Source organism: Amphibalanus amphitrite, unplaced genomic scaffold (genome assembly GCF_019059575.1).
Source record: "Amphibalanus amphitrite isolate SeventyFive unplaced genomic scaffold, NRLGWU_Aamphi_draft 000273F_arrow, whole genome shotgun sequence".
NCBI classification, from domain to species: Eukaryota; Metazoa; Arthropoda; class Thecostraca; order Balanomorpha; family Balanidae; genus Amphibalanus; species Amphibalanus amphitrite.
This window is the reverse complement of record NW_024881768.1, coordinates 675,905-702,568: the sequence shown is the minus strand read 5'-3', so window position 1 is coordinate 702,568 and position 26,664 is coordinate 675,905. Positions and strand designations below refer to the sequence as shown.

The 26,664-nt window shown below is 48.0% G+C and overlaps 2 protein-coding genes across 3 annotated transcripts in view; one reads left to right on the top strand and one right to left on the bottom strand.

Moving 5' to 3' along the window:
• LOC122387087 (larval cuticle protein 65Ag1-like) overlaps window positions 1-23,894 on the top strand; it is a 29,780-nt gene extending 5,886 nt beyond the window's left edge. The window contains exons 1-3 of one of the 2 annotated variants that reach the window (XM_043376925.1): window positions 22,751-22,774; window positions 23,309-23,446; window positions 23,603-23,894. In XM_043376925.1, the coding sequence (XP_043232860.1) occupies window positions 22,766-22,774; window positions 23,309-23,446; window positions 23,603-23,839 (384 nt within the window). In that variant the 5' untranslated portion in view covers window positions 22,751-22,765 and the 3' untranslated portion in view covers window positions 23,840-23,894. Of the gene's footprint in view, window positions 1-22,750; window positions 22,775-23,308; window positions 23,447-23,602 lie in introns of those variants that run through there. The other variant, XM_043376924.1, reaches the window with a different exon arrangement.
• Window positions 2,194-11,415, bottom strand: LOC122387089 (larval cuticle protein 65Ag1-like). The gene is made up of 4 exons (XM_043376926.1): window positions 11,359-11,415; window positions 3,129-3,295; window positions 2,709-2,846; window positions 2,194-2,553 (listed from the first exon to the last, which is right to left on the bottom strand). The coding sequence occupies exons 2-4, from the start codon at window positions 3,135-3,137 to the stop codon at window positions 2,317-2,319; spliced, it is 384 nt and encodes a 127-aa protein (XP_043232861.1). The 5' UTR covers window positions 3,138-3,295; window positions 11,359-11,415; the 3' UTR covers window positions 2,194-2,316.
• Window positions 23,895-26,664: the final 2,770 nt, after the last annotated feature.

The following is a 26,664-nucleotide window of genomic DNA, read 5'->3' as shown; positions in this document are numbered from 1 at the left end:
TAATAGCCCTGCCTCTGGTCTATTTAGGCAACTGAAGTCAGTTATTGCACCTAAGCGCGGTCCCTCAGTATCTCCTGTCAGCTTAACTGCCTCAGAGCTTAACAACTACTTCTGTTCTATAGGCAGGTCTACTCGTGACGCAGTGGTGACAGAGTTTGAACGTTCTGGTCGCCAGCCGCTGGATGTTAGACTCCCTCGCATCCATACAGGGGCTCTACACATCATACCAGTCACGCTTGACCAGCTCCACAGAGTGATCCTTAGTATGCCGGATAGGGACACATGCGTGCCGGGTGACATACCAGTTAGGATTTTAAAGCTGTGTTTAACCACATCGGCCGCCATTTACTACGAATCATCAATACTAGTCTAGTCACAGAGCACGTTCCCGCTAGCTGGAAGCGAGCGGTTGTTATCCCTCTCCATAAGAGAGGAGACCCGTCACTGACATCGAACTTTCGACCTATCACCAATGTGCCAACTGTGTGCAAACTCATCGAGAAGTTAGTTCATCATCAGATCAATACTTACCTTGAACATCACTGCCTTTTTAGTCCGGAACAGCATGGTTTTATGTCAGATCATTCCACAACCACAGCTCTTTTATCCATGACTGACCAAATCCTGGACGGCATGGACCAGTCCCAGGTAACTCTTCTCGCACTAATCGACCTCAGCCGTTGTTTTGATGTCGTAGACCACGTTACACTGCTGACTAGCCTAGAACAGCTCCAGATTTCAACCGGATGGATCAGGAGTTATCTGTCAGGCCACACACAGCGCGTACGGCTGGGAGACACTTTCTCGGACCCCCTACCCATTGACATCGGCACATTCCAGGGCTCCTGCCTTGGGCCCCTGTTATTCAACATCGTCAGCAACAACATCAGCTGCTACATACCATCCACCATCAACGACTTCCACACCTTCTCAGTTCGTTATGCTGACGACACCCAGGTGGCCATCACGGGTCCTCGCAGCAGACTACCCGATCTGAAGCTGTCTCTGGAGAGCTTGTTAGACGTGCTGTGTACATGGTTTTCCCAGCACGGCATGATGGTGAACGCCAGCAAGACGGAGCTGCTCATGTGTGGCGACCGTCGCCAGCTGTCTCAGATCGGAGAACCACCTCAGATCGAGTTTATGGGTCAAACACTTCCTCTGTCAAGCACAGTGAAGAACTTAGGAGTTGTCATGGACTCTGAACTTTCTTGGGAATCACATTTCAACACCATCATCAACCGCTGTTTCGGCATTCTTATCGGTCTCATGCACATCAGACATATCATTCCACACTCTGTTTTACCTCGCCTTGTCGATTCTCTCGTTTTCTCACACATACGTTACTGTGCGCCCGTCTTCGGTAGCGCCAATCGCACGGCCATAGCCAGGCTGCAGAAGGTCTTCAACTTTTCAGCCCGAGTCATTGCCGGGAGACGGAAATTCGAGCACATTTCTGATGTGCTCGAGGAACTTGCGTGGCTGCCTGCTGCTGATTTTATAGCACATGCCGACCTGTCACTGATCCATAGCATTCTTACATCTGGAAAGCCTCATCTTTTACGCTCTTATCTCTCTTACAACCACGAACACGTATGTCGGGATACTAGACAATCACACCTATTAGCTCTGTCACGTGTGAAACAACCATGGCAAGCGTCGATTTACGTACCGTGCTGCGTCCCTGTACAACCGAACAGCGTTGAACAATGGCTTTGCTGGCCTTAGTAAGTCAGTGTTCAAGTCCAAGATCAGGAACGTGCTGCGACTGAGTGGTACCGCCGGGTAGGATATTTACCTACTGTCATTGTCATTGTATCGCGCTACTGTGATCTTATAGTTTACTTGTCATCTTCATGTGTTTCGTACTGTTATGACGATGATCGGAGAAAAGCCCTGCCTTATAGTGGATCGATCTGATGATGTTTAATAAATAAATAAATAAATAAATAAGTTTTGGCATCGTTCGCGTGCCACTTCTGACTGTTGTTCCTGTGGACGTCTCTCGAGGCAGCACACGGAGAGGAATCATCGTCCCCCTCCCTCCCCCTTCCGTCCCCCTCCCTCACCTTCTTTCCCCCGATAGAGCCATGCATCTTGGCTAGATATATAACAAACAGACTGACACGATATCCAACAGATGATGCTGAGAAAAAATGCAGCCCATTTGTCTCGTGTTTGCAAGCACGTATAAATATTTCAAATGCATGTATTGTCACATATGGAGCGAAGGCGAACAAAATGGTAGGTGATCATGTGTTTGGCTGAAACGGAGTGAAAATTGGCACAAGAGAAAGTATGTAACCAGCACTTCAGTTACTGGGTCTCGGCCCAGAAGAGCTCCGGGTGCTCCTGGCGCAGCTGCGCGTACTCGGGGATCTGGGAAGGAGCCACCGGCAGGAAGTCGGCCTGAGGCTGGTAGCCACCCTCGTTGGCCCGGTACGACACCGAGTAGGTGTTGCCGTCGTCGGCGAGGAAGGCGTAGGAGCCCTGGACGTCGATGGATCCCGTCTCGGGCTCCGGGCCGGGGATAGACTGGCCAGCCTCGTCAGCCTGAAAATAAGAAACAAATCGTGTAAAAGAACGTAAACATTGAGACAAAAACTATTTCGAAATCAACAATAATTGAACTTCGTGAGAACTTTGTACACGTAACTGTATGCCCGAGAAGTGTCATGATCTAATGTAGCTAGAGTTTCGAAACTCACCCTCTGTCCGTTGTCGAGCTCGTAGGCGTACTGGTAGCTGCCCTGGTCATCCTGATCGAACGACTGGCTCAGAATCTTGACCAGAGGCTGGTTCTGAGGGGCGGCGGCGGCCACAGCCACAAAGGCGAACAGAACAATCTGCGAAATGGCAATGTGTTTGACGGGAAACAGTGTTCATACATCGTTCGGCCGATTCAAAATGTACTATAGATACGGCAAATATAAAATGCAAATGTATGTAGTTACAAAAGTAAGGTGTTTATAACCACCAAAAAAGCAACAAATAGTTCTTGTGAACAAGAATAAGTACATACAACGTGCATTTTTGTCTGTTAATTCGTTTTTTTTAAATTTGCAACATATCTTTTTAAAAGTATTCAACAACATATATGTTACATTATCCGCAGTGATGTCACTCACCAGCTTCATGGCTGTGGGTGTGAGAGTCCGGTGGTCACGAACTGAATGTGTCAGCAGACTGGTGCCGTCTTCCCAGTCGCTCCCGCTTTTATGCTTCCTTCACTGACCTTGACGATCATGGACAACGTGAAGAATCTCAAACGACCGGTGGATGCCCTGCAGAGACTCTTCGGGACAAATTTGTAAATCGGTCAGATTTTGTTGAAATGTAGGTGTAACTGGGAATTAACCCTCGCATGTGTAAGGGGGTCGGATGGATCCCCCCATGTTTTTTCGCGAATAACTCGCGTAAAAAGCGGCTGATCGCGACGAAACTGTCAGTACCCTCGCATTGGTCAATTTTACACCTACCCTGAAAATTTCATGACCCTGACCCAAATGACCTTTGACCTGTGACCTCTTTTCCATGTTTGGCCGGAATCGCGATTCCGCGTATGTCGGCTCGCATTAGCCGCGCGTTTGTAAGCTTTTCGTGTTTTATTCACGATCGATGGCGAAAAAACTCGTGAATAAAACTCGATCGTGAATAAAACTCAATCATGTCTGATCATTTACAAGCTTTTCGTGGTTTCAAACGCTCAAACATGTGATTTGATGCTGCTCCCATGCATTAGGGTGGGTGTCAAGGTCACCTGAAGGTCAGGTCAGGTCATTGACCTTTGGTGAACTCGGTTCACTTTTTCGAGTTTTACATGTTTCTAGGCTAGTTTTTGGAGCTGAATTCGAATTTAGCAACCATTTGAACATTTACTAGGGGAAGTTGGGGGAACGCCGAAGACTTTTTTTCTGACGCCCGTAGCACGCAAGGTAGACAACATAAGCTATTCTTGTTGGCGTCATTCGAGAGGCCAGTCTTTTGCCTTTCAAACATACCAGGCGCATTTGATGAATTCGCATACCGTTAAGCGCACAAACTAAAAATATCAAAGAAGTGACTTTTTCGGCGTTGCCCCGGACTGCGGGGAAAGCCGAAAATGGGAGAAATGATCTACGGGGAATGCCGACATTGATGTTTTGCCATTTTATCTCAAACTTTATCCAGAATTGATCAAAGCTGACACGCGTTTTAAGAGCTTGAGGACGCGGTGCACACTGCAAGTTATAATTGTGTGATATAATAAGAACATGCCAGGTAAATCATTCCTTATAGGTAACAGGCCGTTGTGTCGGTTGAAAGTGTAAGTTGTGTGACTAAAAATACGCGTTGCTATTCTACAGCAGTAAAGTCCACGTAGCGTGCTTTTAACACGTGCGTAATCGCACGTTTTCGGCATTACCCCAGCCTGCCATACTTTCATTTGCAGGCCCATAACTTTTCAACGTGCTGTATAAATTTCAAATAGGCAGCACACTTATGCAAAGACATGCTAAAGATTACTTGACCGAATTGGCCAGACAAACGGTAGCATAATGAGTAAGAAATGCAGCTTCAAAGGCGCATGTAGTACAAGGGAAACGTATCTTGAAAACGCTCTTGGCGCCCTCACAGTCGAAGTATTCCGAATGACGACTCGTAACAAACATGCGATAATTGTAGTCACTTAAGCTTCAGAGCATCACTGACAGGTGGCATCCATGTCTTACGGTTTTCGAAATATCTCGAATTTCGGCTTTGCCCCAACTCCGGCATTGCCCCAACTTCCCCTAAGTAGTTTTGGTGACTTCGTAACATGTTACGAAGCTGTCAGAGGCGGTTGACACGTACTACGAATACCCGTCACGACGCCTACTGGTTGACCTGACCTGACCTGACCCGACCTGGTCTAAATGCGGACATCATTTGTGATCAAAACTAACACAATATTCGTGATCAGCGTTTAGCAGCCCCACTTTACGACTTTCTAACAGGTCCCGATTTTCCCGGCCTTGGGTCATTGACCTGACCTGGAAGGTCAACCAATGACCAAGGACCTTAAAATTAGATATCATCGGCTTCCTCTCGTCACGGGCAACACGCTCGTTTTTCCGCGAAGCTCTAGCTCGATCAGGGGCCAAACGGCAAGGGGGGTCCAACCGACCCCCCCCCCCCTACACATTAGAAGCTGGCAAACGCCGCACACATGCGAGGGTTAAGTTACCAGTATAACGCCTTTTGGGGCGACTAACGGAGCGAGCGAGAGGGTGGGCCTAGCACTTGCAAAATTGTGAGGGGGTACCTCCAACTGACTTGTGCACGGCAACCTACTAACTGGTCCCTAACCGTGTACCAAATTTGAGCGCCATCGGTCCAGCCATTCTTGAGATCTGGAAACGACCCCTGCACGTGTGCACGTGCATCAGCACACCAACTCTGGCACATGGATATGCATTGCCTAGTGAGTGCCTATACCTACATGCCAACTTTCAGCGCAATCGGCCAAGTAGTTACCGAGAAAGTGCAACTATTACAAAAGTAACACCTCTTCGTTCTCAATCGTGTCTGAAATTTGGTGGCGACACGTGCCACGGTGCTCACGCTAATAACGAAAAACTTTGTAATTCCGTTGCCGCTAAACCAAGAAGTCCAATTCTATCCTCACCTTTTACCGGTTTTTGTGACCTGCACTCAAAACTTTTTTACCACCTCCTGGAGGATTCATTTTCACCAAACCCGCAAGATAAGAGTATATTGAAAGGGTACCTCGCTGCTACCATTATGTGCATGGTAACGGTACGTGGTTCAATTGAAGTTATTCGCCAGCAAAGAGTGTTATTACCATGTAGGGGAAGGTGGGGTAAGACGGACCAGCTAAGGTTTGAGGCCGCATATCTTGCTACACTGCTCTCGTAATTCATATTATTTATAGTCTTCGGAATGCTCAATCCTTCCTCTGTTGATATGCGTAAAGACTAAATTTCAAGTTAAAGACATCTAGGTCGTGGATGCTCTTAAAGAGGGATATGTCAAAAACTCAGACAAGAAAAAACGTGGGGTAAGACGGACCACCCAGCAGTGCCTGCTATCCGTTCATGTGTGTTACACTTCTGCTCTGTACTCTTGTAAGAAAAAGTAACCAGAATGGTAAAATAACAAAATAAGTCTTTATTCTTTACTCATGTGTGATGGAAGTGCAGCTAAAAGCTGGGAACATGTGTGTTGATTGTCGTTTGGCATGAATGCATGCTAACTGAGCACTTGCATGCATGGCTCACATGCAACAAAGACTCCTTCCTGAAAAATTAGCTTACGTAAACTTGTGTCAATGTTTTGGAAAAGAACTTTTCATATGCAGTGTACAATGGACCACCACATGGTAAGATGGACCACAGTGGTCCGTCTTGCCCCAAATCTAAATTCTTTCTTTATCATGACGTATATGTCAAATAGCCCAACATTGCAAAACCTTGCCTTTCCTAAAGTGCGACTATAACTAAGTTTATAACTTTGTTCTTCACAGTAAAGTGCAAAATAGAAACTAATCATGCAAGAAAGGCGCCGTAATTGAATCACCCGTAGACATCTTATATTAGATCGGTTTGACGAAAAACAACATTTTTCTCAATAACTCAAAAGCTATGCATCCTAGCAGCATGAGCTCAAGGTGGCCATTGTTAGGAAGGAAAACAAACATAGTGAGTGCATAAAGCAGTAGATACCAGCAGCGGTTCAGCCGGGAGGGCTGGTGGTCCGTCTTGCCCCGCTGGGCCGTCTTACCCCACCTTCCCCTAGATATCAATATTACTCTCGCAATCCTAGACATGACGAAAACTCTTTCCTCCTGGGTATCGTGCCTCGTGTGCAGGTGGTCGTTTCATGCGTGAATCTTGTTTACCCTCGTGAAGATAATATTTGAAAGAGTATCAATCAGCCAATCAAAAACGAGATCGGCCGTTTGAAGGTTGAAGGCCGCGCGCGCATCTGTCAGTTTTCCGTAGTTGGTCTTCGAGGGAGGGTGTGAGCAGTGTCGGTGCGGCGCCACGTGGCCGTTGGTGATTGTGCTTGTGTGCTGTTCATCGCCTATAGAGCCTCTGCACGGACATTTTATTGTAAGTACCGATGTGATAGAGCATTGCGTGCTGTTGAGTGGTGCTTGTTTGATCTGGCTAACAGAACCCCGTGCACGGCCACGTGGCAGAGTGTTGTAAGTAGGTACATACATTTTGTTGTGATGCATTTTGTTGGCGACTTAGAAAAAGCCATGCACTGTAGTGATGCAGTTTAATTATCCCACGTAGACGGGCGACAATCCAGGAACGCTGCCGTTCACTTCAAATGTTGTGCGCTGTGCCTTATCCAATCCGTTGTTGTTTCGACAATACAGAGCATATTTATGAAGACAGTGAATGTTGGTTGGTTGTATTATAGGACTGCGTAGAGAATAGGTGTTAGTGTCTGGTATCCGTGTCATTGATGTGTAATGTTGCGCTCACCTTATATTTTTCATTGATAATTTAAAAAATTAGTGGGGATACAAATCCACTCTTCCGCCTAATTTTTAAATTTTCATGTCAAATAAGGTGCCTCCACGGAGAACACGATACGAGTTTACTCTGTATGGTAGGGTAAACCATTACCCTTGCAATGACTCCTTGCAAGAGTGTAAAATTTTCTCCGATGTGAAGGGTCAGTTGGATTTTTTACTATTCTCGTCGGGGTAAACACCCAAGGAGTACAATTATTTTACCCTACTGACGATATTTTAGGGGACGTGTTATTCTCGGGACGAGAGTAAATTGAAGAAGTTACCACCTGGGAAGGAGTAAATACAAAGTTTTTACCCTCTCGAGAGTGGTAAAAAACGTCTGTGGACGTCTTACTCTTTCCTGGAGGGTAAACTCCCCAGGAATGAGTATATTTACTCCATGGTGGTGGGTAAAATCAAAGTGTTACCTTTCAGCCAAGAGTAAAACAACGGATTTACCACCTGGGAAGGAGTAAATACAAAGTTTTTACCCTCTGGAGAGTGGTAAAAAACGTCTGTGGACACCTTACTCTTTCCTGGGGGGTAAACTCCCCGGGAAGGGATATATTTACTCCGTGGTGGTGGGTAATACCAAAGTGTTACCCTTAAGTCAAGAGTAAAATAACGGATTTATCCTCTGGAAGAGAATAAATTAGAAGAGTTTACCCCGCGGTAAGTGGTAAAAAACGTCTGCGTGCCTCGTACTCCCTCCCAGCGGATTTACTCTCCAGGGGAGAGTAAAAAAGTTTTCAGTGTGGTAACCTGACCTGAACTGACTGAGACCTGTAATTAAAAAAAAAAATGTGGCAAAAGGATGCCCAAAGGGTATGCTAAAAATGGCAGCGCTATGTCCCGCCGTTCTTACGTTATTTGCGAAAAAAAAACTTAGCGGGGTTGAATCAACCCTCTGGCCGGGCGAGGGTGAACCTGGACGCCTGGAATTGAGTAGCAGTCGTTGTGTTTTGTAGCGTCCCACACGTTCGTTTTTGCCCGAAGTTTGCGCTCAATTAAGGGCAAAAAACTAGGGGATCCCACCAACCCCACTCAGAGAAATATTTACCCTAAAAATATGGGTATTTCACGAGTACCAAATCGGTACTATATTTACGGGTCCTTTAACCCGCGCCGTGCTGGTGGCCTGAACTTTCCGCCGAGTGCTGGGGCAGAGGTCGATAAAATGCTTGGAGTTGCTCCAACGAACATCTTAGTCCCACCACTGTCTCCAACTTAGCCCTCGCCTGGCGGGGGGGGGGGGGGAGCAGCCTCCCTAGGTTTTTTTTCGTAAAAGTTGGTGTCGCGTAGCGCCGCAAAATTTGGCACAACGTCTGGGAATGAGCCTTTTTTGCTACCTATCCTGAAAATTCACTGCCATCCGCGCGGCGTCGGCACGGGTGTATATCAAATATGCGACAGTTCATTAGTGCAAATACTACACGAGTGCTACAGATTCAGAAGTGCGACTGCTCGTAAGTGCGATTAAGTGCTACAGGGAGCCTGACGCCATTAGGCCCTTAGGCGGTTCAAAAGTGCGATGGTTTTGATTGGCTAGCGGTCGACCAATGAGGCTGCCCGTTCCACTGTGCTTTGCCAGGTACACTCCTCAACAACGCGATAGGGACGAGGCCGGTGCCATCCACAGCCGCCAGACCCGCCCGGGCCGGACCATGCGGCTCGGGCCGGGCCCGAGCCGCATGGCTACTGGCGCTCGGGCCGGGTGGGTGCGATTCATGGTTTTAGGGCACCCGCGCTTCAGAGCTCAGCGGCACGGATGAGGGGAGGACAGCACCAGCCGCCGGGCCGGACCACGTGGAGCGCGGGCGGACCCGCTTGGGCCGGGTGGAGTATAGGGGGCCGGGGCAAGAGAAAGATCGGGATTGCAAATTCTGCAGGACGATTTGACGTTTGTTTATGTCTATGAAGTGTAAGAAAACAGGCAATTATATAGTAGGAGCTAAATAGAAATTGACAAGTGTCATTTTATCCTCATCGGAACACTGCCGTGTACAAACCAATGAACCAGTAGATAGTTAAGTGGATGAGGCCGAAATATTTTTTTAAGTTCTCACCTCACTGTAGCGCGAAACCAAACATGAAACATAATAGGCATAGCTAAATGTGTTGATGAAATTGGACTGAGAAAGCAAATGCAGTTTTTCGCAAATCGTTACTATGTAAGTCGTCATAAAATCGTTGATCGTAAGTAGCAACACGTAACCCTTTAATTGCGAGAATTAAATATTCCGACAAAACTTTCCCTGGTAGGTATTGTTCTCAGGACGTTTCCCTATGAAATTACTAATACTAGTTACCCTTATAGTAAACACTATTAAATTTCTGTTGTAGGCACCTACATGCACGGCCTACATAGCCTGTCAATTCACGGCGCCACAAATGAAGGTTTTCCATACTAAGCCACTTTTCTATGAGAACGACTTTGATATGCAGTATGCACTCGTAAGCTCGGCATTCTCCACACTCCAGTCTCCCTCTTTTCCATTTTCTGTGGAATTTGGTTTGAATGCGTGCCTCTACTGTGCCTCGTCTGTCCTTCCGCTGGCCGTCGCTGCGCCGGTCGATCGGCTCGGCGAGATGCATAAGCACTAGTAACTGCATAGGTGAACTCTAGGTAGGTATAGGTATACTAGGGTTACCCGCGTGCTCCGCAACGCGAAGGGTTATTTTTGACCCGTGGGTATTGGGTTGGTCTGTGTCGATTTGGTTGGTATCCATTTCGTTCGATTGCTTTTTGACGGCCAAGCATTTTGTAATAAAACAAAAAAAAAAATACATCGCATCGAGGTGCCCGTGTCGTATTTTCATGCGTTCTACTTTAGAATGATTCGAAAACTGTCGTGAAATCTGTTGAGGCCAATCGATGAATTTCACCGAATTTCACCAGGAATTTCACTAAAAATGACAATGTAATGGTATGGAACATTTACATTTTTAAGAATACTGTTGCTTATAATGCAAAAATGAAGATTAAACCTTGGACAGAATTGAATGCTCTTTCCAACTGAACCATTTTCAACTGCCAATTTGAAAACATTTTTTGTTGAGTTGTTCGGTACCTAGATAGGTAGGGGAGAGTGGTGCAGGAGGCCCCCCCTTAAGCTCAGTTGCTATTTTTAGACAACTGATAATATTTAAGAGCTAACGTGTGCATGCGCTGTGAGCATGCATCATTTTCCCATACATATTTGCATTCAAAATGAATCTAGGGGGTACACAAACCGTAAACTTTAACATTTTGGAAAAAGTTGCAAAAGGGCCTCTTACACTATGGGTATGGTAAGACGCCTCCCCCCCCCCTCGGGCGTTTAACAAGGCAAGTCGACTTGTAAAAGACGTTTTGCGAACACAGCTGCAAGGCCTTTTATTTCGAAAAGCTAAGCAAATACGGTGTTATCGAAACCAATAACACTTCCAAAGCGCTCGAACAATGCGAAAACTAGCACAACCAAACGCTGATGACCAACGAAAATTGTACCTATTACCTCTAGAAAAAGAAACAGAAAAAAAGAAACAAAAACAAACTCCTTGAAAAAAGAATGCCACGCCTGCCGCAGGTGCAGGCGTTTTAGCATCGGGGGCGTTTTTTATCGGGGGGGCGTTTTATAATCCTCGAAGGGAGGGCCTCTTAAAAAAATGCAGTGTTTTAACGTCACAATATTTATGGTTTATGAGACATTTGCAGCGCACCAGAACATGGTCTATTCTGAAGCTAACATGTGACAATTTCGATGAGATAAGATTGCATTTGATAGTCATTGTTTTTTCAGATATATAAGGGTGATAAAGATGCATATATCTAGCAAGTAAAGGGGCAAAAACAGAAACAGGCTTACCAAAAGTCGCTGCGACGCACCTGATACCTCAGGTTTCGTGAGTTGTTGTTTCAAGAGGGCTTCTGCTTTACAAGAACATTAAAAAATAAATAACATTATTGGTTTGGTAAAAAAAGCGATGGGGCCTCTTACCGACCCTGGGCGTCTTACACGGATCTCCCCTACATTTAAAAAGTGTCAGATGTATATAGGAGACACTCTGTATCAGCGGCGAATCAGTCGTTAAGCGCCGAAGGTAAGCGGAAACACGCTCCCGGGACATTGTCCCTGAAGCATAGGCAGATCCAGAAAGGCGGTCTCGGACGTTACGAATGGCGCATGCCATAACAGTTTCTTCAAATTAAAAAAAAATCATCGGATTTCGATTTCTCATGCATTGCTGTTCCCTTTTAATCGAGCTTTGTTTAGTAACAGTTATTTATTTTCTCTCTTTTAAAATAAACGGCAAATTTTATTTAGTTCGGCGCTGTGGCTGCGGGGAGGGCGATGACATAAGCCCCCAAATGCCCTCATATCCACCCCATGGATTCGCCAGCTATTCGGACACGGCTCAGCCCAATGAAGGATCTAAAAATTTTGACACAATATCTCCAGGAACCAGGGCCCAAATGAATGTTCAGAAAAAGGCACAACACGCGTATTGTGCCTTTTACTGAACGACGTGATATCCGCGGATATCACGTTCCTTGACCGTTTTTCTTTTTACAGAACTGACAAGGGGTTAATCGGTTCTCAAACTTTAATAGCTCATCGACGCGTGATAAGATGTGTCTGTCAGTGAGTGGAAAAAGGATCAGTTTTCTCAGGAACTTATATGCAAGTTGCTGTTTCATAATTGTCTTCTCGGATAGGCAAGTGATTACAAAGGAAATGCCCTACTACATTTTACGTGCATAAGGATGCGTCGTTTACCATGATAAATAGGAATGCCCTGCACCTGCTGGATAATCGGCTATGGATCGAGCCTGTTGGAAGAGTAGGTAAATTGATTTAGTAAATGAACCCGGTAGTTAATGCCTATCTCTATTTTACACCGTAATCAGACATGATGAATGGGACAAAATATTAAAAAAGTTAACTAGACTTGCGGAAAAGCCGCTGGACTAGAGCCGCTCAGTGGACCATTTACCTACTAAAAATGCATCGATCGGGAAAGGTTCGTGCCGTTTCGGGCAACACCACAACCCAGAACAGGGGGCACTCCTGAACAGCCCGGAAGCAGGCGTCACCTCTTGACAAATTCCAAGCGAGAAAACTGTGCCTGAATCATATAAGACGGATCCCGAAAGGTGGTCTCGGACGTAGCAAAGGGGGCATACCATAAATACTCTCCAAATTGAGGAAAATGCTTGCATTTTGACCTGGTATTCACTGCTGTGCAGTGTATAGTCGACTACAGAATGATGTTCCACTCCTCAGAAGCTATCAGTTGACCGGAGCGCTAAATTGTGCCGTTTATCACGCGATTGAGCGTGTTGATTGTGAGCATTGGGACAAAGCTATAATTTGTGAACTCAGCCCGTGTGATGCGGCACAGCCTACCACTCCAGGCACATAGTTGCCTGTGAAAAGTGGAACATCATTCTGTAGTCGTACAGTAGCAAAGCTTTGCCTAGTAAAAGTTGTTTGCCTCAGGGCTGCGGAGTCGATGGATTTTAGGGTGACTCCGACTCCGACTCCGGCTTCAAAAATCGACTCCGACTCCAACTCCGACTCCGACTCCGGACGTTTCGATTAACCCGCGCCCGGCTGGGGGTCCTGGATTTCCACGCCCTGCTGGGGGGGGGGGGTGTTTAAACACCCCCCCCCCTTGTAACTCGGCTCCTGGGCCACGTAGCGATACGCGGAAGGCGGCGTTCGAAAGAGCGTCAAAAATAATGACGAAATCACTTCGGTCAATTTTTTGGTCAGGTCAAAGGTCAGGTCACCAGAGGTCATTGAAGGCAAAATTTCGCCGATTTCCAGGTCGAATGTCGAAAATTTCCAAGAAGCCAACGCATACCTCGGGAACCAATAGAGCTACAGCGCAGCAGAAAAGCGCATTCGATAGGCCTATTAACGCCCTTTCTGAGTGATTTTCTCAGAGTTGACCTAACTTCAACGGTTTTGCCTGCAGGGGGCAAAAACTGCAAAAATAGCCGATTTTTTCGGAAACAGTTTTTCGGCAATAACTTTTGACCCAAGCCTTGTACGAGCTTACTTTTACCGGCATCGTGTTCCTCTCGTCAAGACGCATCGAATGAACTATAACTTGACCTTGAAAGGTCAACTTGAAAATTTGACCTCAGTTCAAGGTCATGACCTGACCGGAAAGGGTCATGTTGCATATCAGTCGATCCATATCGTCGAGCTGAACACATCTAAGGCGTTTTCATCGCTCTAGCATGCCTCTATCAAAAGTTATTTGCGAAAAACTGTTAGAAACCTACCATTTGTGACCTAAGATGACCTCAGGGCATAAACAAGGGTCACGGGCACCATTTATATTCATGTTCATTGTGTCTAAACCACTTGTAATTCGGTGTTTGGGAGTGTTTATAATGTCTTTCGTCCAAAAGAGGTGCATTTCAATTTTCTCCCATTGACTTATAGGTAATGGGGAGGTCGCAAAATTGACCTGACCTTAGGTCATCGATATCAAAATTCTGAGATAAACATTTTGTACATGCTATTGCTGTTAGCAATCGCTGAAAGTTTCAAAGCGATCGGTCACTCGGTGTAGCTATGACAGACATTGAAACTTTTTATGAGGTGAGGTCACTTCAAGTGACCTGGTGACCTGACCTTGAATGACCTTGGCCTTAAATTTTCACAACATGTGTAGAATTGATGTATGATAAGGTGTACCAAAAACGGCGGCGCTCCGCGCCGCCGTTTTTGCACAGCAGGGCGCGGGTTAATCCGCGCACCGACGGGGGGGCGGATATCCACCTCCTTAGGTTTTTCGTAGATAGCGGGAAAACCAAACCGCGGCGCGTAGCGCCGCGAAATTTGGCACGACTATTTTCTCATCAATGTTACACATGGTGTGCAAGTTGGAACCTCTTAACTTTTAAGGTCAGGTCATCAGGTCAATTTGAATGACTCAGCCTCAAGTCACTTTTTTGCAACTTTGACACCGTGCCACAGCTACAGTAGATGTCGAAGGCCTTTGAAAGTCGCTGGATGTTATAAACTCATTAGTAGCTACAATTTATGTATCTCGGAATTTTGATATCGATGACCTAAGGTCAGGTCAATTTCTCGATCTCCCCATTATAAGTCAATGGGGGAAAAAGCAACTCCCTGTTTTTACCACTAAAACGGGTCGGAATGGCCCCATAAACCATACATGAATTCATATACGATCAACCCTCACTACTTTGAGGTCTGTTTTGCTGTTGGGCAGCTGTAAGGTCTTGTGACGTCATCAAAGGTCACCAAATATTTTTTTAGGTACCAATAACTCCTTACAGGAACAAGATACAGCCGCGCGGATGGTCTCATTGAGTTCAGCTCGTCAAGGCGCATCGAATGATATACATGATGACCTCGAGGTCACGTGACCTGAGGTCAACCTTTGACCTTGACCTTTCGAGGTCAACATATACATCATTCGATGCGGATTGACGAGAGGATCACGATGATGCCCTTAGTTTGTTCCTATCTTGACTAGTTCGAAAGTGATTCGAGAAAAAAAACTATCCTTATCTAGCGCCGCCATTTTGACTTTTTTGACCCCTGTGACGTCATCTTTGACCTGACCTGAAAATGACCTTTGTAAAAATTGTAGACCTTGTCCGTGCGTATCCCATGCCGTTTACCGCTTGTCGCTATCTGGCTTCGTTCTCGAGATCTCAGGGGGGGGGGGGGCGGTCATCCGCCCCCCCCGTCGGTATGAAGTTGGCGCAGACCCCCGTCGGTGCGCGGGTTAAAATACATATCATCAGGGCCTCCTCTAAGGAATTTTCACTGGGGGGGGGGGGGCCGAGGCTCAGAAGTCAAACATAGGGTACCCCCAAATCCAGTTTTCTCATCGGATTTAGGCCACTTATTTTTCGTCACAGCCCTGATACCATGATTTTCATTTTAAATTTGAAAAACAATTGGTAGGCTACGGCACCCTACTGGTGGATCCAGGCGGCAGGGTCACATTTTAGGTACTTACCTAACGATCCCGGCAACGTCCGAAATCGACGAAAATTTCTGGCTTTTCGACTTTCGAGAATAAAACAAAATCCCTATATTATAGAAAAATTGTATTAAACGGCACGCAGTGCGTCAGGAATCTAACCAACCGCTAAAAGTGTGAGGGTCAATCTTTCCCACTAACACTGGAATCCATTAACCAACAGCTACCTGCCTGAAAACAGCTCACTAAGTCCTAAAAAGCTACCTGCCTGAAAATGACTTGAGAAACAGGCCACAGGTCAATAGTAATGAAGGCTAGGGACCAGGGTCATTTCAGGAAATGTGCAGCCAATTGATAATCACAAGAATACTTAAAGTTTTGCCACGCTGGGCCACTTTTTACGTGAGTTATTTACGAAAACCCTAGGGGTGGGTCTATCTAACGGCTAACCCCTCAATAAGTGTGAGGGCGTACCTATTGCTTCCAGTCCCAAACACCGGGGAATAAAAACTTTTCCCGTGCTCCACCGCGTTCTCATTTGACCGTAGCAAGATTTCCTCTTCAAGAATGAACCCGTCTCCCGAATAAAATAGTCCTCCGTGTAGCAGCGTGAGCGTTTGACTGATTGAGAGGGCGACCTTCCGGGACGCTTCCTTCTCAAAGGAATTCATCAATGGCCATGCCCCGTTCGGGCTTCAGTCGGTGTTCGATTATAAAAACTGCATTGTCTGACCTCATTCCGTGGCTCATCGTAGGCAACATGCGGATGTGAAATGTCCTTTGTAGATAAAAAAACAACGGTAGGTATAAGAAAACTAAAATTAGTAACGTGGTGATCGTGGAGATAGCCTGGAATCTGGATTGTTTGTGTGGTACGCTTTTAGTGAAATTTCCTCATTTTTCTACATTATTGGTTTAAATGTGTGGCCCCCCAGTGACGTGATTTCAGCTCTACTGGGGGGGGGGGCAAGCGGCATCACTGGGGGGGGCCGCGGCCCCCCAGTTAACATGTTAGAGGAGGCCCTGCATATCATGATATTGAAGTTCATAATGAAGATGTTTTTATCTTGCCTGAAACGATCTCTTGTGCTTTCCAAGGTGTTTCGTTGCAAATTTGCATTAAAAATAGCATGCAGAATTAAAAAGCAGGTTCTGGGGAATTCATCGTCTTCTGTTTCCTTCGCTGAAATCGTTTGTCCAAAACAGCATGTGACCGCCGCATGTATGAATGCTTATGTATGTTCACCGGCTGTGGCTCGTAGCCGGCCAGGTAGACCGCCGAGACCGGCCGGCCGCGAGGACGCCGGCCGCCCGGGCCCGGCCTGACCGGGCCGCGCCGCCTGACCCTTCCGCCGCCGCGCAGCCTGGGAGGGCCGAGACCGGCCCCCTGTTTTGACGGCGGCGTCTGGAATGTGTATTGTCCACGCCGGCGTCCCCGTCCCAGGTATGCGCGCGGACCGGCCAGGTGCGGCTATTTTTGTGCGCGGCGGATCTCCCTCCCCTCCGTCCGAGCTCCGTTGCCGCGCTCCGGCGTGGCCGTCCCGGCCGGCCGCTAGAGAGAGTACCGAGGTAGCTGTGGCTGTGACACTCCCTCCTATTGGCCAGCGCTTCGCTCGCCTCCGCCCAGCTCCAGCCTTGCGCCAGCCAATGAAAGTGTAGCACTTTGTAGAACTTTTGTCGATTAGGTCCTCCGTCGAATCGCTCTTTCGTCGTTGATGCACTTTTGGATTTGTAGCACCTGCGTGCGTGTCGCAAATTTGAATTGTTGCACATTTGAATGTCCCCCGTCGGCACACCTGTATCTCCTCACCTTCTCCCCACACGGCCTTGACTCCCCAACTCACACCATCACACTACTGCATACGGTGACCGGTCGCACGGTGGATCTGAATGCCTACGTTTTCGCGCCAAAGTCTGAAACAACTAACGACTATCATCAGCTTAGAGATGTTGAAATTTAGCATTTTAAAGCTTCTAATTCAAAAGTTTATATGTGTGCTTTAACGCACTTGTCCTTATTGATTGAGAAAAGCGCGGACTTTTTATCGTATTACCTAATACGAAGTAACGCAATCGAAGTGTGATTTCGGTTCACTGTGCGTTTTCAGGCGCGCTCGATAAAACACCCAGGCCTGGAGAAAGTTGGAAGGGTGATTTTCTGATCCTCTTTACCACAAAATGACCCTAAGCGAAAAAAATGCCCGCAGGGCGCTGCCAACGCGTGCCAGCGGCCCTGCTAGTAAGGGCGAAAATCAATGTATGTGTATGCGGAGCACACCCTTAGCGCTACGATGGCTCCTTGGAGACACCTGGAGAAACCTGTCCCGGCAGAAGGGTCAGGTCCCTCGCAGACGGCACGCGGCACGGCGAGAGCTCAGCGGGTGGCCTAGCCGGAAAGAGGATAAAAATAGCCGACTGGCCCGACCCAGCGAGGGGTGACCGAAGGGTGACCAGAAGAGTGAATGAGGGAACATACACGCGGTACTTACCGAGCAGCCGATAACAGCACCGGACGATTAGAAAGTCATAAGTCAATGCTGTATTTTAGGCGTAAGGAAGCATCCATGTACATAGACGGGCGGACTGTCTCCAGCTCTTCGAAGCATTGCTAATATCTTGCTCCAACGAGCGTTGGCACGTTGGAAGTTTTATCGACCACTGTGCAGCTGGGGGGGGGGGCGTTTTCACGCCCCCCCCCCGTCTAACTCGGCTCCTGGGCCACGTAGCGACACGCGGTAAGCGGCAATCGAAAGAACGTCAAAAATAAGGACGAAAACACTTCGGTCATTTTTTGGGTCAGGTCAAAGGTCAGGTCACCAGAGGTCACCAAAGGTAAAATGTTGACTATTTCAACATTTTGGAAACTGCCAACGGCTATCTCGGGAACCGATAGAGCTACAGCGCCGCGGAAAAGCGCATTCGATAGCCCTTTTACAGACCTTTCTGAGTAATGTTCTCAGATTTGACCTCAGGTCAACGGTTTAGCCTCCAGAGGGCAAAAACTCCAAAAATAGCCGTTTTTACGAAAAACGTTTTTTCGTCAATAACTTTTGACTCATAAGCGCCATGACATCACTTTTGCCAGCATCGTGTTCCTCTCGTCGAGACGCGTCGAATGAACTATTTGTTGACCTTGAAAGGTCATTTTGAAAATTTGACCTCAGGTCAAGGTCATGACCTGACCGAAAAGGGTCATGTTGCATATCAGTCGATCCGTATCGTCGAGCTGAACACATCTGACGTGTTTTCACCGCTCTAGCACGTCTCTATCAAAAGTTATAGCCAAAAAACTGCTGGCGACCGTTCATGACCTGAGATGACCTCAGGGGCACACAGAGGGGTCACAGGTGCATTTTTCCTATTCAGTGTGTCATGTTTACCTATGAACCGATGTTTGAGAGCGTTTTGAACGATATTCGTCCAAAAGAGGCGCATTTCAATTTTCTCCCATTGACTTATAATGGAGAGGTCGCAAAATTGACCTGACCTTAGGTCACAGATATCGAAAATCCGAGATATACATGTTATACATACTGTTACTCATATCAATCGCTGAAAGTTTCAAAGTGATCGTTCAGTCGGTGTAGCTATAGCGAGCCTTTGAACTTTTTCTGAGGTAAGGTCACTTGACGTGACCTGGTGACCTGACCTTGAACGGCCTAGGTCTGAAATTTTCACAACATGTGCGGAAATAATGTAGGAACACGTGTACCAAAAACGGCGGCGCTGCGCGCCGCCGTTTTTGAGATATTTGCGAAAAACCTGAGGGGGGGCGTAAAAACGCCCCCCCCCAGCACGGCGCGGGTTAACGCCGAGAAAACGTTTATATCTACTCAGTCAGTGTTAGACTACCTAAACTGATTGTATCACATGACCTGCTTTATTGTATACATACCAGCTATTCTTAGCTATCTTTACCTAAAAAATCCGGGTTTTTCACGAGTACCAAATCGGTACTAGTTTTACGGGTTATCCTACCTCCAGAAAACGAGTATCAATACCCTTCATTGTTTCGCATGAACTATTATTACGTACAAATACCAGTGATTCTAGGGTATTACTAGCCACAAAATCCGGGTATTTTTGGAGTACCAAATCGGTACTACATTTACGGGTTATCCTACGCCGAGAATACAGGTAGCTCAACCTTTTTGCGTCAAAATACCGAATTTATTTGTGTCACATGACCTTCTCACACGTATACGTACCGAATTTGTTTGTGTCACATAACCTGCTAACACGTATACGTACCAGTGATTCTTTGGTATTGTTACCTTTAAAGCCTTAAACTTATCCGAAAGTTATAAGGTACTTTAACACCATGCTTTATTTGTGCTACACTTGTCGCAGTTTGCTATAAATAGAACAAAACAATGATATGTAAAACGGAGTTCGCTTGTTTATTGTGTTCCAACGAAATGGACAGAACCGGACATGGGTGTCGATTTGTATACCTTTGGGGGTGCTGCAGCACCCCCAATGCTCAAATGAGCACCCTCAATGGTTTTCCGGGCACCCCCAATGATTTTGTCCCTCAATAACTCCTACTAACTCTGCTTGAGGAAAATAATTGTTCTGCAGTCTTTCACAACAAAAAATAACACAATTACGCAATTTACAAGGCATGAAATAAAGATGTAAAGAAAAGAAAAGTTAGTTTTAAGAAGAAGGGCGAAAAAAGACGTTAAATTGCAAAGACACTTGTGTGGGTCCGTCGTACACGGCCACGGGTGTCGGACTCTTAGAGCTGCTGGTGCGTACCCTTTACAAGCCGGCAGGGGGCTCCAGAGACCGGCGACGGGCCCTCAGAGGCCGGCAAAGGCCATCAGAGGCCGGTGGTACCTTCAGAAACCCTGTGGGGTCGTCTTTAGAGACCGGAACGGACTCAGACGCCGATGGGGCCCTCAGAGTCGCCGGTGTGGGGCCTTCAAATGTCACCGGTGGCAGGGTGGCCGTCACATGCGCACTAGTGGGGCCTTCAGAAGCTACGATGCTGGGCCCTCAGAGCCGCCGATAGGGCCTTAAGAGGCACTAGTGTGGGGCCCTCAGATATGGCAATGTGGGGCCCTCGGACTGGAGGCGCCGGTGTGGGGGCTTCGCAGTCGCCGGTGACGGCCCTCACAGGCGCCGTTGTGGGGGCTCTCAGAGACACTGGTTTAGGGCCATCACAGGCGCGCGTGGGGCCCTCAGAACTGCTGTTACGGAACGGACCCTTCATAGGCCGACAAAAAGATATCAAGAGGTCACCGGTGCCTTCAGAAGCCTTGTGGGGTTCTCAGAGACTGGCATGGTGCGCTCAGACGCCGCTGGGACCCTCCGAGCTACCTGTGTGAGCCGTCAGTGTCGCTGGTAACTGACAATGGCCCTCAGAACCGCCCATGTAGGGTTTTTAAAGGCATTGGTGTAGGGCCTCAGAGTTAGGGGTGTGGGGCCCTCAGGGACGCCGGTGTGGCGCTCAGGGGCGCCGGTGAGGGCCCTTACAGTCGCCGTTATATGGGCCCTCAGAGAAATGGGTGTGGGGCCATTATAGGCGGGTGTGCAGCTCCTAGAGCTGGCCCCCTATAGGCCGGTTAAGACCCCCAGAGGCCGGCAAGTGGCCCTCAGAGGCTGGCTTGGGGCCCTTATGGAGATCTTAATGTTGGTACTTGTGGGCCCATGAGGTGTTCTTACGAGCCCTGTGGGGCCCTTCTGAGTCTAAATATAGCCAACGTGGACCCTCAGCGGCCAATTGGCGCCGCAGGGCCCCTCAGGCCCGAATAACCCGATGGGCCCCTGAACCTGATGGGGGGGGGGGGGAAATCCCGTGATTATCAGTACCTTATGGGGATACCCAACCATGCCTTGCACGGTTGTGCCCCATGGCAAAGCTGCAATCTTTCACCCGGTGCAGGGGTTGAGCACCCCCAACCATTTTGAAAAATCGACACCCCTGGAACCGGATGAAGATCATCGATTTAATTAGGAAACATGTCATGACAAACAAATAATCAGATTTTTCTCACGATGTGGACGCAGTCCCTTCCCGCCTACGGCTGTCGTCAGCTGGCGGTCAACCGACCGGTGAGCATTGCACCGTCCCGTAATGCAAGGTCTATACTCCCATTCGTACCTGTAACACCGCGTACGACACTCCACTTTTATGGCGCAATGCGCGATTCCGACGGCCCTGGCAGTTAGCTTGTTCGGTCGTCGATCCCCATGTTTGTCGGCCGGTTTAGGTTGTCCTGACGCTGGCCGATACTCAGCGTTGCAGTCAGCCAGGATCTGGCCTGGCCTCTGGATCCCAGTGCTGTTCCTTGACCGCGTTTCTTGACATCCCAGCCCAGTGCTGTTTCTTGTTGACTTGAAGGCTTGGTGCCCTTGCACAACACGATCCACCACCACACTCGCCCGGGAAAGAAAGTCACGTAGCTCACTTCCACAACAAACCGCGTGAAACGCGAATAGCACTCGCCGTGCGGCTCCCAGCCTCTACACACACCCACCACGCCGGCAACGGCGGTTCAAACTGGCTCATACTGAAAGCGTGCGCGCCAAACACAAAACGCGGAACGATGATTGGTGGAGAGGAACACCCTTCTGCGCATGCGCGACCTAGGCCACGCCCCCTGTTAAAATTACTCACAAAAGGTAAATCTACCTTTAAAAAATAAGGAGTCAGAAAACCACATTTAAGTACTTATACACCCGTACGAGTTCATGCATGTTACTTGTTACAGGTACCTGTTTTTCAATAACAAGTAGTAGAAAAACATGCTGGTAGAGTAGCCCTACACCACCGATTCTGGTTTGTTAGGTAGAGGTACCCTCTCTTCTGGGTAATGGTACCCGAATCTGCATGGTACTGTAAACCCATATCAGGTACATTGGCTACAATGTGTGTAAAAAGAACCATAGGTGTACAGGGACCCAAAATAAATGGTGTATAATTATTTCTGTCCGAGTTTTAATATCCGGAGAAATCGGGATACCGGTAACCATAAGTGTAAAATTACCGGTAGAGGGGTAAATTTTTCTCTGTGTGCCCCTTCTTCCCATGGGGCATATTCAGGATAGGTTATAGGTCCGGCGGGGGTTCGCAGCACGAGCTTTCCCTAGGGTGCTCCTCCGGACTCCGGTCAGGAACCAGCGATGACACCTAGAAATAGCTGAGCGGTACGGGTTTGACCTTGTCCCTGGCCTTCCGAACCGGTTCGGCCATCGGAGTATAAAGCGTGGCGAGTTGGGTGAGAAGCCATCAGTCTCCTGAAATACCAGACGGGGTCTACTTCGCTCAGGAACACAAACTCAACAAATATGAAGCTGGTAATGCCACGACTGTTTTCTAGTTCAATATGACCTGAATTATGCTGTTTTAGTTTAAAATGCATATAATTTAACTAAACGTTAGCTTTTTCTGCTATGACTATTATCACAGCCGTTACTTTTCTGCGCCTAATCGGGTGCTGGGGTCAACCGTCTCACAAAAGTGTAAGGAGAAAATGTAAGGAGAGGGGAGAAGAACCCATTGTAAAATCATTTTGAGTTCATAAAACATAATTTGAACCCTTTTGAGAAGTTATATCTGATACGTTGAGACGTTACAGACTAAAAATTGAGACAATTAAATGTTTGCCATTCTAGTAAATAAGGAATGGAATCATGGAAATATCAATGCACAATAAAACTATGATCATTTACTAACTTTGTAAGGTATTTTTGATATTCCTATTTGCAATTAAATGTGAAATATTCAATGCACATTTGACAGGTCTCATAAAATCTATTATTCAATCATGTCCGAACATATGCAAATGAATTTTGCCGGCTTGTGACAATGCTATCTTGTTTTATCCGCAGATTGTTCTGTTCGCCTTTGTGGCTGTGGCCGCCGCCGCCCCTCAGAACCAGCCTCTGGTCAAGATTCTGAGCCAGTCGTTCGATCAGGATGACCAGGGCAGCTACCAGTACGCCTACGAGCTCGACAACGGACAGAGGGTGAGTTTCGAAACTCTAGCTACTTTAGATCATGACACTCCTCGGGCATACAGTTAGGTGCACAAAGTTCTCACGAAGTTCAATTGTTGTTGATTTCGAAATAGTTTTTATTTCAATATTTACGTCCTTTTACACGATTTGTTTTCTTATTTTCAGGCTGACGAGGCTGGCCAGTCTATACCCGGCCCGGAGCCCGAGACGGGATCCATCGACGTCCAGGGCTCCTACGCCTTCCTCGCCGACGACGGCAACACCTACTCGGTGTCGTACCGGGCCAACGAGGGTGGCTATCAGCCTCAGGCCGACTTCCTGCCGGTGGCTCCTTCCCAGATCCCCGAGTACGCGCAGCTGCGCCAGGAGCACCCGGAGCTCTTCTGGGCCGAGACTCAGTAACTGAATTCCCTTATCAAATGACCCAGCGAAGTGTGAAATAAAATGTTTGAACCATCCTGATCAAGTTTGTCGGTCTTACGTGATGGATTAGTCCACCGCGCATATGCTCGCACATGCCACACGCTACTCAGAGCATCAACAGAATTGCATGGTGCAGGAGCACCGCGCTTCACGCCTCGGTTACGACGGTGACACGGTCGTTGGTGAGAGCCTCCATCGTGTGTGCATGCGATTTAAATCACATATATTTAGGTGATATTGACTTTAGCAAGAAACCGACACTAAAACAACGATGTTAGGCTTCAAACGTTCAAATAAAGAATACCGATTTATCGGTAAGCACGATCGGTACTAAATGAAATACGATCATGTTTTTTTATTCACATGTCACATGGAGTATTGCAGTGGCTTATATTTATGATAGTAGTAAGAGTGAGTGCCCATTGGACGAACACCATCGTGCTCGTCTAAAAATGCTGGAGACGTGCTTATAGTACGCATATAAGCACATATCCAGCTTTTTATAGACGCAGCTCTGCAGCGGTGAGCTTTAGCTCACTTGAAGGTGCACAAAATCACAACGTGAGCTCTCCTTCGATCAGAGGGCCAGCCATTGTCCACCGTGCCGGCCAGTCACCGCCGTCAGCCGACCTTAAACTGAAGCATAATGACGTAGTATGTGAGAACAAAGCTGAACAGCGAGAGCACGGTGCTCTTCTGGACGGTGCACAGACCCCACACATCCAGCTCGGGCGGGTGGCGGCTCCACTCCATCATCTGCCGCAGCTGGAGACGAGCGGTCGCTGTCGGACGCATCGGCCACCGCAGAGCCGCCAGTCCCTCTTGTAGCCTGCGGCCGCTCTGCAGGAGACGACTGCCCGCACAGTTTACCACCGCCAGCCGCGCCGTCATAGACAAGAGGAACACCAGATGGGTGTTCACGTGGAACAGGGAAGGACCGGCTGTGCTCAGGTAGCCTCCGATTAGCAGACCGCCCGCAGCCGAACTGTGCATACTGAGAGCAGGCAGGGAGCAGAGAGACGAGCAGTCGGCAGCCAGTCGGCGTGCTGAGCCGTACAAGGAGGCCAGACGATCCAGACGCTCCGCCGCCTGACAGGCATTAGAGGAGCCGGAGCTGGGCGTATCGGGGGTTGGATCTGGATGGTCCGGAGAAGTGTGTGAAGACTCAGAGGGAACGACTCGATGAGGCAGAGACGAGGTCCAGCAAAGTTTTGGTGGGGATTCCGCGTTAGACAAGTTGGGACGCTTAGCAAGCGGACAGAAATCATCATTTCTAGCTACAGGCAGGCCTGCGTTCGATTTGGTGTCGTCTTCAAGAACTGCAACATCGCCGCTTTCAGCACTGCTCACGTACATCCTGCAGTACCTGTCAAGACGAAGCTGAACCACGGCCAGAGCATCAGCAAGACCAGCCAGCACTACATCCAGCGTCACGTGCAGTGTTATTAGCATCACCACAATGACCACCTGAACTCCGAGGATCACATCATACCAGGGTGGCTCGCGGAGAGCCACTGGTACCGCCCACGGGATCAGGTATCGTGGGTGAGCCAGCGGGTCAGAGCCGAAGAAGCTTGCTATCCAGGTGAACACCTCCAAGCCGAAAAGAGCTCCAAGGAGGGCTGTTTGACAGTACACGGTGGTGTGGTCGCCTGATCTACTACAGAGAGCAGTGGCGGTTTCCAGGGTCTCCAGTCGACACAGAATGGCGTGCAGTCGACGCCTATTGCGAAGTAGAAGCACCAGAGCAACCAGCGCGTGGCAGATGGCGCACAGTATCACAAGACTAAACAGCAGATCCTGACCACCGGGCGATCCGTGACAGTGGAGTCCACTAGCGGCCACGGATGTGAGAAAGAGAGCCAGCGGCAGCAGACGCCCGGCCTTCCACGTGCGCCGCTGCTGCTCAGGCTCGTGAAGACCACTGAGGGTTAGTAGTGAGCAGACCAGCAGTACGCACCGCAGCAGTCGCGTGTGCGTCCACATGACCAAAGATTTAGGTCGGACTTGACCAGCCAGCGTTCCGTTGTAGACTAGCTGTATGAGGCTGCGAGTTGATGCGTGGTTAACGACGAACGATCCTGCAAAGACCACAGTGCGGCACAGCGTCTTGTGACAGACTGACGACAGACTGCGACAGACTGACGCCATACGAGAATGTCGATATCTGGTGCTAATGTGTTGGAATGAAAGAACGCTCACGGACATAGGAGTGTAAACTTATTTATCAGCGATGGCCCCTCGTTAGTTTCGCTAGAATATGGCTGGCTTTTGAAGGTACACAAAGACCCAATGGTACACACTCGTCACATGATGGGCGATGATGAGGAAATGAAATGGTTAGATACACATGAAAGGCGATGGAAAGTTATTATACCGCAGTCGTTATGTGCTTTTCGCAGAAATACGATGCACATTGCACATGACCATGTGTAAATTGTCTGCAGTAGGCTTACCAAACTGTGAAGCCATCATTGATTTTCATTCTCAGTAGCATGCATGGTTCAATCACTCATTACCTTTAGAAGTCCGTGTAATGCGCCAATTCACATTACGCCCATAGTTCACGGAAATGAGTGCCCACCATGCGTCGCAATGGCAGTCAATACAACATTCAGGCGCTTCCTTATTTTCACGGCATATTCAGAGTACCATAAAGACCTTCGCTAAAATAGCTCGTCAGATAGTGTTCACCGCCTTAGTTCCCCGGGCGTTGATAACGCTGCGCAGTGCGCAGTAAGTTGATGTGCCGCTATTGAATACTGAAAAGTCATAAGCTATTACCTACGTTACAGGTTCCATAA

What these genes read in the sequence shown, in the direction of transcription:
- LOC122387089 (XM_043376926.1), bottom strand. An exon ending in AGCTCGACAACGGACAGAGG is followed by an intron (nt 2,554 to 2,708) that starts GTGAGTTTCGAA and finishes TCTTATTTTCAG; the next exon opens with GCTGACGAGGCTGGCCAGTC.